Source organism: Marmota marmota, unplaced genomic scaffold (genome assembly GCF_001458135.2).
Source record: "Marmota marmota marmota unplaced genomic scaffold, marMar, whole genome shotgun sequence".
NCBI lineage: Eukaryota > Metazoa > Chordata > Mammalia > Rodentia > Sciuridae > Marmota > Marmota marmota.
Genome location: NW_026000185.1, coordinates 29,753,933 through 29,771,172, shown reverse-complemented (window position 1 = coordinate 29,771,172; position 17,240 = coordinate 29,753,933). Strand labels below are relative to the sequence as shown.

At 50.6% G+C, this 17,240-nt stretch overlaps 2 protein-coding genes across 4 annotated transcripts; both read left to right on the top strand.

The window, feature by feature from the left end:
• The first annotated feature begins 327 nt into the window (after window positions 1–327).
• Window positions 328–2,086, top strand: Pvrig (PVR related immunoglobulin domain containing). 2 transcript variants are annotated; one of them, XM_048790026.1, is made up of 6 exons: window positions 328–449; window positions 483–615; window positions 707–1,039; window positions 1,114–1,237; window positions 1,316–1,373; window positions 1,471–2,086. In XM_048790026.1, exons 2-6 carry the CDS (start codon window positions 567–569, stop codon window positions 1,783–1,785), a joined length of 879 nt encoding a protein of 292 aa, XP_048645983.1. In that variant the 5' UTR covers window positions 328–449; window positions 483–566; the 3' UTR covers window positions 1,786–2,086. The 2 variants fall into 2 exon arrangements, with proteins under 2 accessions (XP_048645983.1, XP_015346996.1); XM_015491510.2 differs by having other exon boundaries at window positions 399–615.
• Window positions 2,087–7,219: 5,133 nt separating this feature from the next.
• LOC107147099 (paired immunoglobulin-like type 2 receptor alpha) lies at window positions 7,220–16,987 on the top strand. 2 transcript variants are annotated; one of them, XM_048790025.1, is made up of 7 exons: window positions 7,220–7,541; window positions 7,978–8,244; window positions 12,996–13,190; window positions 14,936–14,966; window positions 15,851–15,900; window positions 16,133–16,164; window positions 16,726–16,987. In XM_048790025.1, the coding sequence occupies exons 1-7, from the start codon at window positions 7,481–7,483 to the stop codon at window positions 16,846–16,848; spliced, it is 759 nt and encodes a 252-aa protein (XP_048645982.1). In that variant the 5' UTR covers window positions 7,220–7,480; the 3' UTR covers window positions 16,849–16,987. The 2 variants fall into 2 exon arrangements, with proteins under 2 accessions (XP_048645982.1, XP_015346995.1); XM_015491509.2 differs by having other exon boundaries at window positions 7,224–7,541; window positions 7,858–8,244; window positions 16,726–16,986.
• The last annotated feature ends 253 nt before the right edge of the window (window positions 16,988–17,240 follow it).

Below are 17,240 nucleotides of genomic sequence, written 5' to 3'. Positions count from 1 at the left end.
AGGAGGGTGAGCTGGGCAGCAGATTTAAATGTGGACAGTGGCAAACAGAGCATCCAGGAGCCACCTCAGATGTGTACTGGCCCAGAAGCCCTTGGGCCACTGGGCCTGGCTCCTAGGTGGTCTCCCCACTGGCTTTCCTGCTTTCCCTACCCCTTATCTAGGCAGGTCAGAGCCTTGTTCATCATCAATAGCCAGGTGTCCTCTGTCCCCAAGAAAGAGCTACTGCTCAGCATCCCCTGTAGCACCCCACTGCCCTCTCCCTGAGGGCCTGGCATAGCCAGCATCCGTGCCATTACAGGATCTGAGCCACCCCACCCCTCTCACGGAAGCACAGTTCTTGGGGACAAAGGAAGCTCTGTCACTGTCACTTTAAGGGGGGAACCCATCACCCAGTGTTAACCACTTCTGGAGGAAGGCATCGGAGAAGGAAGTGGGGCTGGGCTCTGAGGAGCCCCTGTCGCCCAGGCTGCTGACAACATGAAAACTTCTTTCAATGAGAAGAGGATCACCTGGGTCATCCCTGCAGCCCCCAGAGCCTGGGCAGCCAGGGACCCAAGGCTGGGCCCATGCCTCTGGTCCTGCTCTGGGCACTGCTGACCCTCTGCATCTCTGCAGGTGAGTGGGAAAGCCAGAGAGATACAGAGGCCGTGGGGCAGGGACCATGGTCAGCGATCAGTCCACTGATCTTCCTATCCCTATTCCTCAGGGACCCCGGAGGTGTGGGTGCAAGTCCAGATGGAGACCACTGAGCTCCCAACCTTCACTGTCCGCTGTGGGTTCCTTGGGTCTGGCTCCATCTCCCTGGTGACCGTGAGCTGCGGGGGACCTGATGGTGCTGGAGGAACCAGTCTGGCTGTGTTGCACCCAGAATTTGGAATCAGGTATTGGGCCCCTGTCCGCCAGGCCCACTGGGAAACCAAAAGCAGCATCTTCCTCACTCTGGAAGGGTCAGCGGCCAGAAGCCCTTGGGCCAACACCACTTTCTGCTGCAAGTTCGTTTCCTTCCCCAGTGGCTCCCAGGAAGCCTGTGGAGACAAAGGTGGGACTGGGGAGAGGCCTGTGGCACAGGGAGGGCCTAGGCACTGGCTGCCCATCTGACACCCCTGTCTCCAGGGCTCCCAGCTCCCTCTCCAGCCCCCATTCTGCGGGCAGACCTGGCCGGGATCTTTGGAGCCTCAGGGATCCTCCTGTGTGGCTGCATCTTCGTCCTACACTTCATACATCGGCAGAGGCATCCGTGAGAACCAGCCCAGGCTGTGTCCCCGCATCACTGGGCTAGTGACACTCTGCCTTTGACCCCTCTTCTCCCTCCCAGGTCTGTCGCTCAGCTTCAGCCACCCCTCTCCAGCGCCCGGGCCCAGAGGAGAACTCAGGTGAGACTTGGGGGAAGCTCAGGTGAGACTTGGGACGAGAGGCTGGAGCTAGGCCTGGGAATGGAACCCTATTTGACCCTCCTTCCCTTCTCCACAGGCCACCAGCCAAACCTCCCTGTGCAGTCTCCACCTCCCCGATACCCCCACCACCCTCTGCCCAGCAGCTCCGAACATGGGGCACCCCCACCAGCGACTGTCCCAGTGGGCATTGCTCCCCATTCACACTGCATGCCAAACCCAGGTACCTGCCACCCGTGGGTCCCTGCTGGCCACTCCACACAGCAGTTTTATCTCTGTTGAGAATGGACTCTATGCTTGGGCAGGAGAGAGGCCTCCCTGCACTGGCCCCAACCTCAGCCCTTCCCCTGACTCTTTGGGGCCCAGGGTCATGGAGGGGTACTCAGGAGTTTGATGAGAGAGGTTCCAGGTCAGCTTGGCCTCCCTTCCCAGGCCTCGGGGACCCCTTTCTGCTGCGTGTCTGTGTCTCAGGCACCCGCTGTTTTTTCCACATCATGTTTTATTCTTAACCTTCTAATAAGTGTCTCACAAACCTAGCCAGGGCCCCCCTCGCTGCGGATGTGGTCAGTGTGTGTGCACATGTGGGCACAGGTGTGGGTATGTGTAGTGACAAAGTCCCACTCCAGGTTACTTCCTGTTTTGTACATGTCACCTTCAGGTGATGTCAGTAATTGTCAATAAAGCGGTTCCTCTGACTTGGTCTTGGCTGGCCTTTTCTTATTTGGGGGGCTAAGGGATTAGAGGTACTTTCAACCTCTGGGAGGTAGAAGCCAGAAGGGGAGAGTGGCTCAGCATGGAGGCTGGAGGGGTCTCCTGGCTTGCGGGCCTTGCTGAGATAAGAGATATGAGGGTCTGGGAAGATGGATTGGGGGGTTTGTGACCCCCTGGATGGACCAACTCAAGCCCCACCACACTGGCTGTTCTCTAGGGCAGAAGCAGGAATTTCTGAGCTTCAACCTGAAGCAGGTCTCTATGGTCTGACCTGCCTCCCTAGGTCAGATGCCCCGGGTGGCCTGCGGTGGGACCCTGGTGCCTTCTTCCACTGAGCTGAACTTCAGAGGCAGGGGAGGGGGAATGTTTGGGGAGACCTACCTCAGCTCCCCACAGTCACATCCTCCAGGTCCTCCCCTATTACCAGGGCACCAGGCACTGCTCCCGAGTGGCCACTTGGGCAGGCAGAAAGGCCTTCACAGATGCAGAGACTGAACACAAGCTCAGCTACCCTTGAACTGTCCTGCCCAGGGGCCAGCCTGGGCCTCCTCAGGCCTTCACAATGGTAAGAGTGCTCTATAAGCTGCAAGTCTCCCAGGAGCACGACAGTTTCCCTATGGCAAGGGGCAGTGTGGCCCTGAACCCCCAGCCAAGGTGAATGCTAATGGGGGCACCTGCACAGGATCCCTTCCTTGGAGCTGCTCAGCAGGGTTGGGGTCCCAGGCAGTGCTGGCTGCCGGCCTCTCTCTGCTCAGGGAGGCCTGCCCAGAGGCTGAGTCCAGCCACAGCCTCTTCCAGGAGGCCAGCTCCCTGCCCAGGCCTGCTCTGATGTGGCCCTCCCTGGACCAAGCCCTATCTAGCCCCCGGTCCCACACTGCTGGGAAGTAGGTGGTCAGGCTTGCCCTTCTCCACAGGATGTTATCTTTTCCTTCAGGAAGCCCTCAGCACTGGCCCAGAGAGTTCCGTGGCCCCTCCAGGGCTGGGAGTTCAAGGGAGAGAGGAAAGGGCTACAGAAGAGGTCCCTCACAGGTCCCTAAGAGGGAGGACCTGGTAGGGAGATATCTAGCAGGGAGGGAGTCAGTTAGGGCCCAGCAGCCCTGAACCTTGTCCAAACCTGGGGCAGGAGTGTGGGGCCATTATAGGGCTTGTGGGGTCTCACAGGAAGCTTGGGTCTCACACTTATCGCTCTTGAAGTAGATAAAAAGGGTTGAGGACACCTAAGGGGCGTGAATATTGCCAACAGCCTAGTCCCAAGCACCAGAATGCTTTGCTCTCCAAGATAGAAGTGAGAGGGGAACTCTGAGGGCTTCCTCAGCCCATGGAGTCAGGGAGAACCCCCTGGCCTGGGAATGGCTTCCACCAACTCAAGGCCATACGCAGCCTGAACCCCATGGTGCTCAGAGCTGAACACCTGGGGACCCAGGAAGTCTTCCCATAGCCAGTGGCTCCCCACTCCCCAGCCCAAGTGCCAGAGTCAGCAGCACATAGAAGGGCCCCTGAGAGCTGAATGGTACATGCATGGTGCCCTGGGACAAGCTGGACTACAGACCCAGGGTCAGCAGTCTGCAGATCCCTTTTGCTGAGCCCTGTCCATTTAGTATATGAGGGCTGAAAGGTGACCCACCCAAGGGGATAGAACTGAGGCTAAGACCTCCACTTCCTCCCTCCAGCTCCCCAGGTGTGCAGGAGAACGCCTACCTTCCTGCCATACCCATATGGTTTCAGCCTGACCAGACCTGGGTTTGGATCCCTGGTCACTCCCATTCTGTGACCTGAGTGGCTCAGCTAACCTCAGGAGACACTTGTCGCTCTTAAAGTAGATAAAAAGGGTTGAGGAGGCCTAAGGGGCGTGAGGACTGCCAGCAGCCAACTCTCAAGCACCAGACACTCTGCCTGGACTGGCTTCATCAGGATGCAGCCACCCAGGGAGTAGGCATTTTCAAAAGAGCCATTGAACAGAGGGGAGCCTGGGGTCCAGAGAAGCTCAGGAACCTGTGCAGGGTCACAGCACCGAGAAAGGGCTTTTGGGGGAAGGACACTCAACTGCATGCTGCTTCCAGGTAGGCAAAGGCCGCAGCCAGCTGGCTGGGCCCTCTGGAGGTAATAACAAGGACCACAAGATGGCACTTTATCTTGGCTGCACGTCTTCACCACCACCAGGTGGCGAATGACACTGTTACAGAGGGGCCAAACAGTCCCCAGAGGGCCGGAGTGCGAGGGCCCAAGACACCAGGCCCCAGCGAGGTCCCAGCCTTGGATGCCCTGATGCTAGGAGGAAGGCTGGCAGGGATAGAATGTGACCTTCCTGCATCCCTGACCTGACTCCACAGGCTCACCCTCCCCTTGCCACAGGCTAGCCTAGCAGCCCACTCTGGAGGCAAGGGCCAAGTTCAGACCCCCAGGCCACCCCCAGCCACTGCTGGGAACTGCTGCCTGCCCATCAGCTACCCCTTCTGCCAATACAGGCCACGGCTGGTTCCACAGGACCTGCCCACCTGACCATCTGCCTGAGATAACCCTGAGCCCTCTCACTCAGCCCAACCCCTGCCACTCTCAGGCTCCCAGTCCTTGTCCTCCAACCCCCTCCAACCCTGCTCTAAAAATGTCATCAGTTTACTGATGGCTGGAGTGCCCCTCCCCATTCTAGTCCCTCTGCCTGTCCCCTGTAGCCCAGAGCCAGCCAAGGCTGCAATTCTGCCCTATCCTTTCCCTTCCCATCTACTCTGATGGAGTCCCTGGCCCTCCCCTGGGCCACAGCTCAGCAGCCCAGCAGCCCAGCTCCTGCCCTCCAAGTAGCCCACTGCCCAACCCCTCTTGGCTGCAGGTCCTCACCTGCCACCAGCTTGTACCAGCCCCCAAGCCCTCCTTCCCCCACTAGCTGGCCCCTCCAGGGGACCATCCTGGAAGAGCTGCAGAACTAGGGACTACAACCATGAGCCAAGCATGTGACATCAGGCCAATGACCAGCCCTGAAGGTGTCTACCACTGCCCTGCGCTGTCCTCAGGGCCTCAAATCTGGCTCTGTGGAACCCAGCCTACTCACAAAGTAGCCAGGAGATCTCAATAGTGAGTGGCAGGGGACAGAACCTTTGAAAAACAAATCTGACTGATGCAAGTGTGGGGGAAGGGGGCGCAGTCAGCTGGAGATGCGGGGGACACCAGAGGGTAGAGACCAGGCTGGAGGTGGAGGAACCTCCCAAGGAAAAAAACCACCGGCTGTGCCCCTGGTCTCAAGACACAGACAAATGCTCAGGACATTAGTCTGTTGGCACAACCATGGGGTGGAGAGGAGCCAGAGATCCAGAACCTCAGGTTCCAGCCAACCCTTGCAGGAAGGGAGTCAGGGACACATGGAATTTCCATGGAAATTTGTTTCCAAAAAGGCTTCATTTCAGCATCTGGGAAATACAGAAAGTGGGGCTGCCTGGAGGAGAGTCCAAGGTCTGCTACTTGCTAAGCCACTGACCATTGGAAGGGCTGGGGGCAGGGATTGAAGCCACAGTGGCCTCACCCTCTGAAACAGAGTCACATTAACTACCACAAGAAAAAATGGATAGGAGAGAACTACATGAGCCTGACCCCGCCCAGCCCCCACCCCACACTCGCTCCCCAGAAGTGCAAAACTCACATTCAAGACAGAGGTGTCCAGCTGTGATTTCCAAACAAGAGGGGTACCTGTCCCCAAGATAGCAACATCCAGGATGGCAGCCAATGGGGAGAAGCATGGGTGGTGGGGAGAAAGAGGAAACCAACCTGTCAGATGGCCTCAGAGGCTGGCCAACAAGGCACCTGGCAGGGGGGCTCATAAAGGGAAGGAACAAGGCCCATCCACGCTCTGCCCCAGCGGCCCTGCCAGCCCCTTCCCCACCTCCTCCTGCAGAAATGACTACTACTTCCAAGGTACCAGGCACGGGGCTGGGTGCCGGGAGACTGGAGAAGGCAAGTCAGGTCTCCTGTGTTCTATGCTCAAGCGGAATGTCAACAAGCAGACCAACGGCATTGGAAATGTCCTAAGGAAAAGGAGGAATGATGGGGCATCTCTGAACAGATGAAATTCCAAACAAGCCATGGAGATTGGTGGGAGGAGCCTAGGCAAAGACTGGGGAGACCAGGGGAAGTCCTGCGCAAAGGCTCAGAGGCTGGGAAGGGTTGGGCATTGCCAGGGTTACTGGAAGTCAGTGTGTGTGAAAGAAGAGAAAGGGGAGGGAGCAGGAAGTGCAGGGAACCTGCTTCTCCCAGTAGCCATCTGTCAGGCTAAAGGGCTGCATTTAGTCTCTGCCCATCCTCAAACCCCGAAACTGAAGGCCCTCCAACTGCACAAACCCCCTCTGTGGAGCGCCGTGGTTGCAAGCCCTGACATCTCTATTGGAGGAGGACAGGAGGACAGGCCCAGGAGGCCTCACACACCCCTGAGATGGAAACATATCCTCAGGGGGATTCAACTGGTCCAGGGTGCTAAAAGCGACACAGTGACACAGAGTTTGACTGGGATCTAAGCAGGCTACACAGTAACAGCAGCAGGGCCTGACCCTTCATGCATCCCACAAAGTTATCCTGAGCCTGTTCTGGGAAAGTTCTATACCCCCAACAGCAGGCCCACAGCAGCCTTGGTTGGGGTCCAGTCCCTGCTCGGGAGACACAGCAATCATGTGACCATCAGCCAATAGCTCACAGCCAGTGGGGTAAGGCCAAAATAGAACCCCCAGGTCAGCTCTGGGAGGGCAGGCCACCTTGGATAGCCAGTGGGTCCCTTACCTTCTCCTCTGCCCGCCTTTCCATCTGGGACCCATTCAGACCAAAGTTCCCATGCCTCAGTTTCCCCGAGGGTACTCTGGAGATAACAGTGCATCCACCAGAAAATGTGAAGCTGGGAATGAGGCAGTGGGTGTTGAGAGCCCGGATCAGGTGGAGGGGGTCCCGCGAACACGGGAAACCTGAGGAGGGCTAGGGAAACAGAAGCAGAGAGGCCAGGCTGCCTGTGTGGCCCCAGGTGAAGCACGGGAGAGTCCACTGGGATTAGCAAAGAGGCTGAGGAGAAAAGGGAAGTTGCTCTGAGCTCTTCAACTCAAGGAAGCCAATGCACTTCCTCTAGTGCAATCATGTCTTCCTGTTCCCATTGTCCCTTCAGCAAGCACATGCCACCTCATCCTGTGTTGTGGCCCAAGGACAGGGCCGCCTTGCCATTGACCACAGGGAGGCTCTTCTGCAACAGAGGAAAAGAAGAAGCCATATTAACAAAGGAAGTGCTGGTCACCCAGGGAGGTGGGAAGGACTCCAACCTCCTGCAGTCCTCTGAAGGGGCCTGGCTCTGACTCTCCACAGGCCTCCACTCCTGTCTGAACAGCTCTGCTGTCTCATCCCCTGGAGGACAGCAGACCATGGGTTGCATCCTGCTTCTGCTACTGCTGCTGCAGCTGCCAATAGCATCCCTGAAAGCTGGTGAGTGGCCAGGACACCCCTAAAGGGGCTCTGCCTAAACCACAGAAGGGGCTGGTGGTAATGACTGGGCATATGCAGAGGGGTCAGTTGGAGAGGCCAGCCAAACTCCCACCCCTAACAAGGAGGTAGACATCCCATGGTGTGGGTCCACCTCAACCCTTCACCCTCTTTCCTCCTCCAAACCTAGAGAGGGGCACCGGAGGGACAGCCCTGTCATCTGTCCCACGACCATTTGTGGAGGAAGGTGCTACGAGGTCTGGGGTAATCTTCTCTGTCTCTTATGGTGGCTTGATATTCTCTCCCCTCCCTCCTCAAGGTTACTCAGAAGCATGCAGCAAAGGCTACCACTATGAGGTCACCCAACCAGAACACCTCAAGGCCCCCAAGGGTGGCTCCATTACAATCTCCTTCTCCTTCTGTTACTCCTGGGTGTTAGCCAAGAATCCCGATGTGAGAATATCCTGGAGACGGAAGGAGTTCCATGGGCCATTTTTCTACAACCACACCTCATCTTTTACCCATGAGGATTACAAAAACCGGCTGTCTCTGGACTGGAAAAAGGGTCAGAAGTTCGGCTCCCTCATCATCCAGAACCTGCGGGAGGAGGATGAGTCTACGTACTTCTGCCGAATCCAGCTAAATACGGAGGAAGGCATAAAGCAGTGGCAGTCCATCAAGGGGACCACAGTTACCATCACCCACAGTGAGCCCACCCCAGCTGAGGCCTCAGTGTCCTTGGAGTTCTCATCCCCTAACCGAACCCCACACTTGCTTGCCCTTCCCCAGGACCCCTTCCCTGCTCCCTGGCCCCTCCCCATACCTCTGCCAACTTTACCTTTGTCCTTCCCCGTAATCATCCCTAAACCTGAGCTGCTTCTCCGGACTTTGCCCCTCTAGGTCCCCTCCAGATCCAGCCCTACCCAACTCCCAGGCCTCAGCACCCACCAGACTCACCAGTTACCTTTCCTTTTTGCTCCAAATGGGCCCTTCTACCCCCACCCCATGACTTCTATGTGGATTTGACCTAAGATGCAGCTTGCCATTGATTGGTCTTGTGTCTGGGCCCCAGTTACCCCTAGGGTGAGCATGTACCTTGTGAGTCCCCACCGCCCTCAGCTCAGCCCAGAATACACAGCATGTGCACCTCCAGGCCCTGGGAAGCCCCCAGTCTGCTAATCTCCCAGCTTCCTCTCTTGCTCGGCTTCCCAGAACCCATCCCTCATCTCTCCCTGCCCAGGCTCTTCTCTCCCCTGTTCTGCTTCCCTCTTCTCCTTCCTCATCCCTCACCATTAGGGAGCCTCCTCCTCTGCCACACACGACTCCTTCTCTCCCACACACTCCTCCTCCTCTCCCACACACTCCTCCTCCTCTCCCACACACGTTCTAATCACAATGTCCCCATCTTGCACCATGTTTTTCTCCTCTGTCCTGGTCACAACGAGGCACCTCTACAGTGGCAGTAACAGCAGCTCTCACTTGCTAGCTGCACCAGAGCCCTGCCAGATAACTGGACATTTTCTCAGTTAACCTTTACCACCACCCTGCAGTAACAGAAAAGGTCATCTCATCTTTATTTTAAAGTTAGGGAAACTGAGAGTAGCTGAATATGAATATCTGCCCAAAGTCACGCTAGTGGTATACATGGGATGTGAAGGGACAGTTAAACGGCAGAACCCTGGTCTCCTAACCATCAGCCACACGCCTTGCCTATTGAGTTGGCCCCAATTCGTCTCTCGACTTATTTTTTAACCTAATAATTAGGACCATTCACAGACGCTTCAGTAGCACTCCATAGGGACGTTAGAATTGGGACCTGTCTGTGTCTGGGGGGCTCTCAGGAGGCCTTCAGGTGGAGGCTATAAGGCAGTACATTGCCTCTAGAAATTTTTTCAGGAATCTAATAATCGACTAAATGGGTTTCCCTTTCATAATGACCCATGCTAGCAAATCTCCACGACAATGATTAATGACTCCTCCCTACCAGAGCAGACCCAGCCTCCCATGGTGAACCACTGTCCTATCTTAACCACTGTGCTGGTTTTAGAGTAAATAGACAGTTTCGCTACAGCCTTAATTAAGTAAGATAGCTTGGATTTATATTTCCAGTGCCTCCTACCCACTTCCTTAAATGGCCTTTTCTGAGAGATTTTGGGTTTTCTCAAGCCCCTCTTCCTCCTTCTCTAATTCCTGTTTGCTTTTCTCCTTTCGTTGTCTTCAGTCAGATTTACTATGAGGTTTTTGCTTTGGTTTGGGTTTGGGTTTTGTGGTGCTAAGGATCAAACCCAAGACCTTGCACCTGCTAGGCAAGTTCAATACCACTGAACTACACCCCCATCCCAACAGTAAGTATTTTTTATCAATAAATTACTTTTTTTTCTTTATTTGTTGGTGCTGGGAATTGAACCCAGGGCCTTGTGCATGCTAGGCAAGCACTCTACCAGAGCTTAACTGGGCCTCGCTAAATTGCTGAGACTAATAAATTACTTTTTAATTAATCCAACTAACCTAATATTCACACCCATAATTTTAAAAGCCAAAATAAAGAAAATGATAAAAAAGATATGGTTGCTAGGCACAGTGGTACGCCTGTAATCCCAGGGGCTCGGGAGACTGAGGCAGGAAGATAGGAAGTTCAAAGCCAGCCTCAGCAACTTAGTGAGGTCCTAATCAACTCAGTGAGACCCTGTCTCTAGATAAAATACATAAAAGAGCTGGGGATGCGGCTCAGTGTTTAGCCTCTGGGTTCAATCCCCAGTACCAAAAAAAAAAAAAAAAATGGTTTTGATCCAATTGAAGTACCAGCATGCAAGATATCACAACTGAAAGAATATTTGCAGTAAATACAACTGTTTGTGGTTGGCTTATTAATTTTTTTTACATAACTTTACTTTTGTAACCAAATCCAATTGTTTTCATTTGTGAAAATTCTATTTTAAACAAAAATGTCCATCTCCCACTAGAGGTTGAAAATATTTACTTTAAAATTCTTTTAAATTTTTGCTCAAATCTTTACATAGTTTCATTTCTTTTCACAAAACATCTTTAAAATACTGAGAACTTATTTTTATATATGGTATGAAGTACAAAACTAAATCGATTTTTCTACAACTAGATTTTTAATCAACTAAATTGATTTTTAAGTAACTAATATATTATCCCAGTCCTTTTGTTGTTGTTTTTATTTTGTGGTGCTGGAGATTGAACCCAGGCGTTACACATGCGACAATTCTCCACCTCTGACCTACACCCTCAGCAGCAGCCCTGGTCTTCATCTGTGTCACTGATATTTTTCTTATGTCAATAGCATGCTGTTTTAGTGACACTAATTTTCATGTTTCAATAGAAAAATTATTTCGATCTCAAACACATATTCTTGTCTCAAACACTGTGATATTATGGCCTTCCTATTCTTACACTTAGAGGTTTGGATTGGTTTGCCAAATTCAGGAAAATAAAAAAAAAAAAACACTCAGGCTGGCTCAGTGGTAGAGCACTTGCCTAACACATGTGAGGCCCTGGGTTCTATTCTCAGCACCACTTATAAATAAATAAAATAAAGGTCTATTGACAACGAACAAAAGAAAAAAAATGAAAGACACTCACTGGGATATTTTAAAACACAATGGCATTATATCAATAAAGCAATCAACAGAAACTGAGATCAGCATGACATGCCACTTTCCAAACCAGGAACGAGTTCTGTTTTATACCCCTCACTAGACCTTGGCAGTGTTCTAAAAGGTCATGTAAATGTTTCATAGGATGTTGCTCTTTATGTTCTCCATTTTCATAAGTAGGTAATATTCTAGATTAGCTTTTGATATCTTCAACAAGTTTTTACAAAATTTAAAGCATAAATTCTGATCCAGGTGGTAGTGTGTGTGTGTGTGTGTGTGTGTGTGTGCGCGCGCACATGTCTACCTTAATGTCCTGTATGCACATGTCTACCTTAATGTCGCTACAGCCTTAATTAAGCAAGATAGCTTGGATTTATGGCAGCATCCTCCCTATTTCCTCCACTCACTCCCAAAATCTACTAAGATGACAGCAAAGGGAACTTTATTATGCAAAAATACTCAAGAACAAAAAAACATGTGTGAGCTAAGTGTCCAAAGGCAAACTTGGGAGGCTGGAAAGACTGCTAGAACTGACTCAGGAGACCAGAGTTGCTGAAGCCAGCAGTGGGGAAATTCAGAAGATACAGCACAAAACAACAACAGTTCCAACACAAAATCCCTTGAGGGTTCTATAATGCCAACCCCAGGTATCCCAGAAAGTGGGAGTGAAGATGTATTTGGAAATTACAACACAGTTGTAATGGGGAAACTCCATTCCTCCCAGGCAAAGAATGGAGGTTTGCTTTCCAGAATAGGTGAACCAGAGGGATTCTGGGGTGAGAAACCCCAGATACAACTGAGCAAAAAGACTGGGGTCTCATCCTTGCACGGAATCCCCCCGCACTGATGACTGTTGCCTAGTGTCAGTTGTGCCTGGGAAGCCCAAGGCTAGAGCCCCACTTTTCAACTATGTTTACACTAAACACTTAGGAACAACTCCTTCCAGGAAATGCAGACAGCAAAACAAACAGGAGGGTGAAAAATGGACCCTGGGGGAAGATGACCTCCAGGGAGGAAGGAAACAGGTCCCATATGCAGATCACTGTCTCAATAGTAACATAGGAAGCTGAAAAACCATGGTTGAATGCCTGGAATTCCCAAGGAAAGTCATTTCATTTCATTCATTCACTTAACAAATATAGATTGAGTGCCTATCATGTCAGGTGCTAACTGGGCTCTGGAGAAAGTAATTAAAAACATCCAAAGATAGGACCTACTTTGGAGTGGGGGAAGAAAAAAAATGTATAAATGAATTTTGTATGTGAGTCAATTGGTGGTGAAAAAAGCAGAGGAGAAAAAGCAGTAGAAAGAGTGGGATAGATTTCTAAGGGTATTTCTTCGTACAGATTGAATTGGGAATGCCAACGAGGACTCCAAGGCCCTTGGCCGGAAGCATCTTGAAGGACAGTATTGCCATTTATTGTGGGGAGGGAAAGAAAATGAGGAGGAACAGGTGTGGGAGGAAATGAAGAGCTCTGTTTTGAACACTTAAGTCTGAGTTGTTACTAGACATACAAATGGCAGCATGAGGAGGCATTAAGACATGAATCAGCAGTGCAGGGAGAAAGTTGACTGATAGACAGACTTGGGAGTAATCAGGATATTAATGGGATTTAATATCATGTGACTGGATAAGATCAGTAAGTGGTGTAGAGTCAGATGTAAGCTGGGCTGTCTGGCTTCTCAGCATTTAGCATTTTTTACTCTCTCCTTATATGAACTCCTAATGGTTGCTCCCCTACCCATATTTCCCAACTAGTGAACAAGATTCAAAACCCTCACCCAGATACCCCCACTTCTCCAGTGGAGGGTCTGCTTATTTTTCATCTTTCTCCAGTTGCCAAGACCACCATGCAAATTCCCATCAGCAAAACCTCCAAAACCACGACTGGCATCGAGGTCACAGAGAGCAAAAGGAGATCAGGGTCTCAGCCCCTGAGTCTGGGAGCTGCAGTAGGAGTGGCACTGGCCATTGCTGTGTTTGTAACTGCAATTTTGGCACTGATGGTCTTCCTCAGGTGGAAGAGAAAAGGTAAGCTTGACCCTCTGCCCAAACTTCCAAATTGGGTGATCCTTAACATTCACCTGCACCAGAATCACTGAAGGTGCTTCTTGAAAATGCAGCTCACTGTGGGGCTCCCCTCAAACCCACCAAGTCAGGCTCTGAGGTCTGAGCTGGAAATCTGCCTTTTTATAATCCCTACAAGTGGGATCAAGTTCTGAGAACCACCAATCCCTGTCTACACAATTGGGTCATCTGCCAGTTCTTCTCACTTTAATAGTCATGTCTCATCAATTCTTACCTTTTGGTTCATAGAGAAGGGAGGGCTTACCCTGGGAAAAGTAAAGGAGAGAGCAGAAGGAACAGAAAGTTGGATCAGCTCAGCAAGGATTGGTCCAGTGCCCACTTTCCAAAGAGCCTGGTTTGAAACTGGAGAATCAAAGTCGGTAGAGTGGAGTCAGCTTTCAAGAAACTTACTAGTAGAGGTGGTGGTGGTGGGAGAAGCAAGGTGGGGAAAGATCACAATCCAATTATTATAGAATCAAAAATAAAATAAAATACTTGGAAACAATGTACAAAACATTGTGGAAGGGCTGGGGTTGCAACTATGGTAGAGCACTTGCCTAGCATGTGTGAGGCACTGGGTTCAATCCTGCGGACCACATAACAATAAATAAAGTAAAAGTATTATAGCCATCTACAACTAAAAAAAAATTTAAAACATTATGGAAAGAAATTAAAGAAAGCACAGATAATTGGAATGACAGCTCATAACCATGAATTGAATTAATGTTAAGATGCCCCATTACCCAAAAGAATCTACAGATTGAGTGCAATCCATGTCAAAATCCCAATGGCATTACTTTCTGAAATGAAAATTTCATCCTAAAATTAGAATTTCAAAAATCACCAAATAAGTCAGTCATGGTGTGCACTCCTGTAATCCTAGTGGCTCAGGAGGCTGGGGTGGGAGGACTGCAAGTTCAAAACCAGCCTCAGCAATTTAGAAAGACCCTGTCTCAAATAAAAAAAATTAAAAGGGCTGGGGATGTGGCTCATTGATTAAGCACTCCTGGGTTCAATCCCTGGTACTAAAAAACAAAAACACTCCAAATAGCCAAGTGTGGAGGACCCACACTTCTGGATTTCAAAACAATACAAAGCTACAGTAATCAAAACAGCCTGGAACTGACATAAAGACAGACATTGGAACAAAATAGAGAACCCAGAAATAAACTCTTGAATTTACAATCAAATGATCTTCAACAAGAGTGCCAAGACGTCTAAATAGGGAAAAAGAAAGAGGACCAACTGAGAGTTAAGAGGAATGGTCCACAGTGGCAATAGAAGTCTTGATCACAATTCCAACCCTGGGGCTGAATCTACAATGGGCAGAAGCAGCCAGCACTAAGGAGAAAGTGCTAGAAGCTGTTTTTGTGAAAGGAAGGAAAGAACAATGGAGGAAAGCAAGGAGAAACATAGGAGTGGTCAAGAAGTTCAAGGGGGAAGAAGGAAGTAAAGTTTGGAGATAGGGCAAGGATGAAGGGGCAATTGACCAGAAGAGCTTGTCTTAGGATTTGCTGTACAGGACAGTAAGAGGTGAGAGCTGGTTGCAGAATGCCAGCTGAGTCCCAGGCCCTTTCCTGACTGTTGGGGCAGAACTTCTCTGCTACCCTAGTTCCTTGAAAGATTGTCTGAGTGCAGGACACAGCTGAGAAGGTGGGATGGAGGATCATCATGGATGTCACACTGACATGCTGTTGGTCCTCCTACAGATCAGCCTACCAAAGCCCAAAGCCCAGCCAGGTGAGTATTTGTCCTCCCAAGATTGGGGGAGAGGGGCTTGTTTGGGAAGTCTCCTTGGGAAAACCATACAAGGTGCCTGTTACAGCCACTCTCCCATCCCCGACTCTTTTGTCCTCCAACAGACCAGGCTCTTTACCTTCACAAGCTTTATCCCCTGATAATGACCAGAATGCACAGGCTTTCAGAGATTCTCCTATTCAGAACTGCTCCCTCCAGTCTTTCTCCTGGATCCTCTTTCCTTCCCTCCTTCATTTCTAAGCTGCAACTTATGTTCATCTGGTTTCCCCTCAGACTTGAACATGTCTTCCTGGACACATCCAGCTCCCCAGATCCTCTTGTCATTCTTGCTGCCTGTCCAGTCTGTCCTTTTCCCCTGATGAATACCCCACGAACCCCAGGTATCCTCTGCCCCAGCTCACCATCTCTCTCGTCCTTTCCTCTTCATCCTCCCATTACCGTACTTTCCCAATTAAGGTCTCTATCTCTCTCTTCTCTCCCTGCCCAGCTGCTCTTCTTCCCCATCTCCAGGTCCCTTCTCCTTCCAGAGACCCAGCCTGAGCAAGGGCCCAGAAAACCTGAATTTGTTCTGTTCTCCCAGTTTTAGCCATGGCAGTACCCTCCCTACCTCTCCTAAGTGCCCCCAATACAAGCAGCTTCCCTAGAAAACCCACCTTTAGTTGGTGCTAAGACCTCTGCTGGACAGCCCACCAAGGGCTCTGATTCCTCTTCCAGGCATCCTCCTTCGGGGGGGGGGGGGGCTAACACCATCACATTCATCCTGTGTACCAGGGCAGATTGTAGTGTCCCCCAAAAGGAGAACCAGCATGACTTGACTCCCTATGCCCAACCTCTAACCTACTTCTCAACCTTTTGTCCCCATGCAGTGAACTCTTCTCAAACACTGAGGAGCAATATGAGAATGTTGAGTATAGAGGTAAGTCCTACCATCACCATTCCCAAGCTTCCCGGGCCCTTCCTTCTTCCCCCAAACACCTGCTACCTCCACATGCACCACCTCTGTGCTCTCCCCTATTCTGTTCCTCACTTCATCCCTCCCATGTGACCTGCCCATAACCTAACGATACTGGGTGCCACAGCCCCTATCATCTGTCCACCTGCCTGCCATACCACTTGCTCTCAGCACTCCTTGGTTTTCCCCTCCATAGGACACAACATACACTTGAAAATGAAACCTGAGGTAAGCAGCTCAAACTTGGTCCTGAAGGAGGTAAGGGGGATTTGGAGAAGTTAGCATGCAAGGAATGGAGGGCCTGTGGTGTAGGCAAGGTACTCAGGATGTAGGTCTTTGCTTTAGGAGAGGAGAGCCAGGCCCCAACATGACTTGACTCCCTATGCCCTATACTCCCTATAACCTACTTCTTCAGAATAGAATATAGGTTCTTTTCCGGGAAGCCTCCATTCTGGGGTCTAGGCCCTTCTTTCCCCTCCAAGGGACAGGCCACATGATGAGCTGGTGGGTTCAGCCCTTTGGCATCATTCTAACTTCTTTTTCCTGAGACAAGTTGGTTGCTGAAGCCTTGGTTTGGGGAACTTGAAATTTTTTCTTAAGGCCTAGATGCAATGAGAATAAAGTTCAGAGTCCTATAAGGCAAGACTATGCTAGCTTAGTAAAATTCTAAATACCTATGCAAAAAAAACGTATCTGTGGAAAAGATCGCAGTATAAAGAACATGGGCTTTTGGATCAGAAAAACTTGGATTAAAGCCACTAACATCCTCTTCTTTTGGTTCTCACCCAGGAAGACAACATTGTCTATGCCTCCCTTTCCCTCTCCAACTTGACCTTGCCAGGAGCAGCTCCTAGCCACACTCTTCAAGGGGGCTCCCCAGAAAAGAGCCTATATTCTGTTCTGAAGACCTAAAGAGTGGGGTTGAAATGATGATCTTAGATTCAACTATGCTTAGGGCTGGAGTTGTGGCTCAGCGGTACAGCACTTGCCTAGCACATGAAAGGACCTGAGTTCGATCCTCAGCACCACATAAAAAATAAAAAATAAAAAAAATAAAGAATATTTTAAAAAAAGAATCAACTATGCTTCCAATGGGAAAAATCACAGCTTCCAATTACTAAAACCAGAAAACTCAGAAATCAGGAGGTTTGAAGGACACAAAGAAATTGGTACAGCCATTTATAGTCAAGCCACCTCCTCTAGAATTTTTTTTCTCAGTGACTATCTCAGGCCAGGAAACACAAATCCCCAAACCCTGGTAGCCACCACAGAACCAAGGACTGCTTCTGATCTAACCATCATCT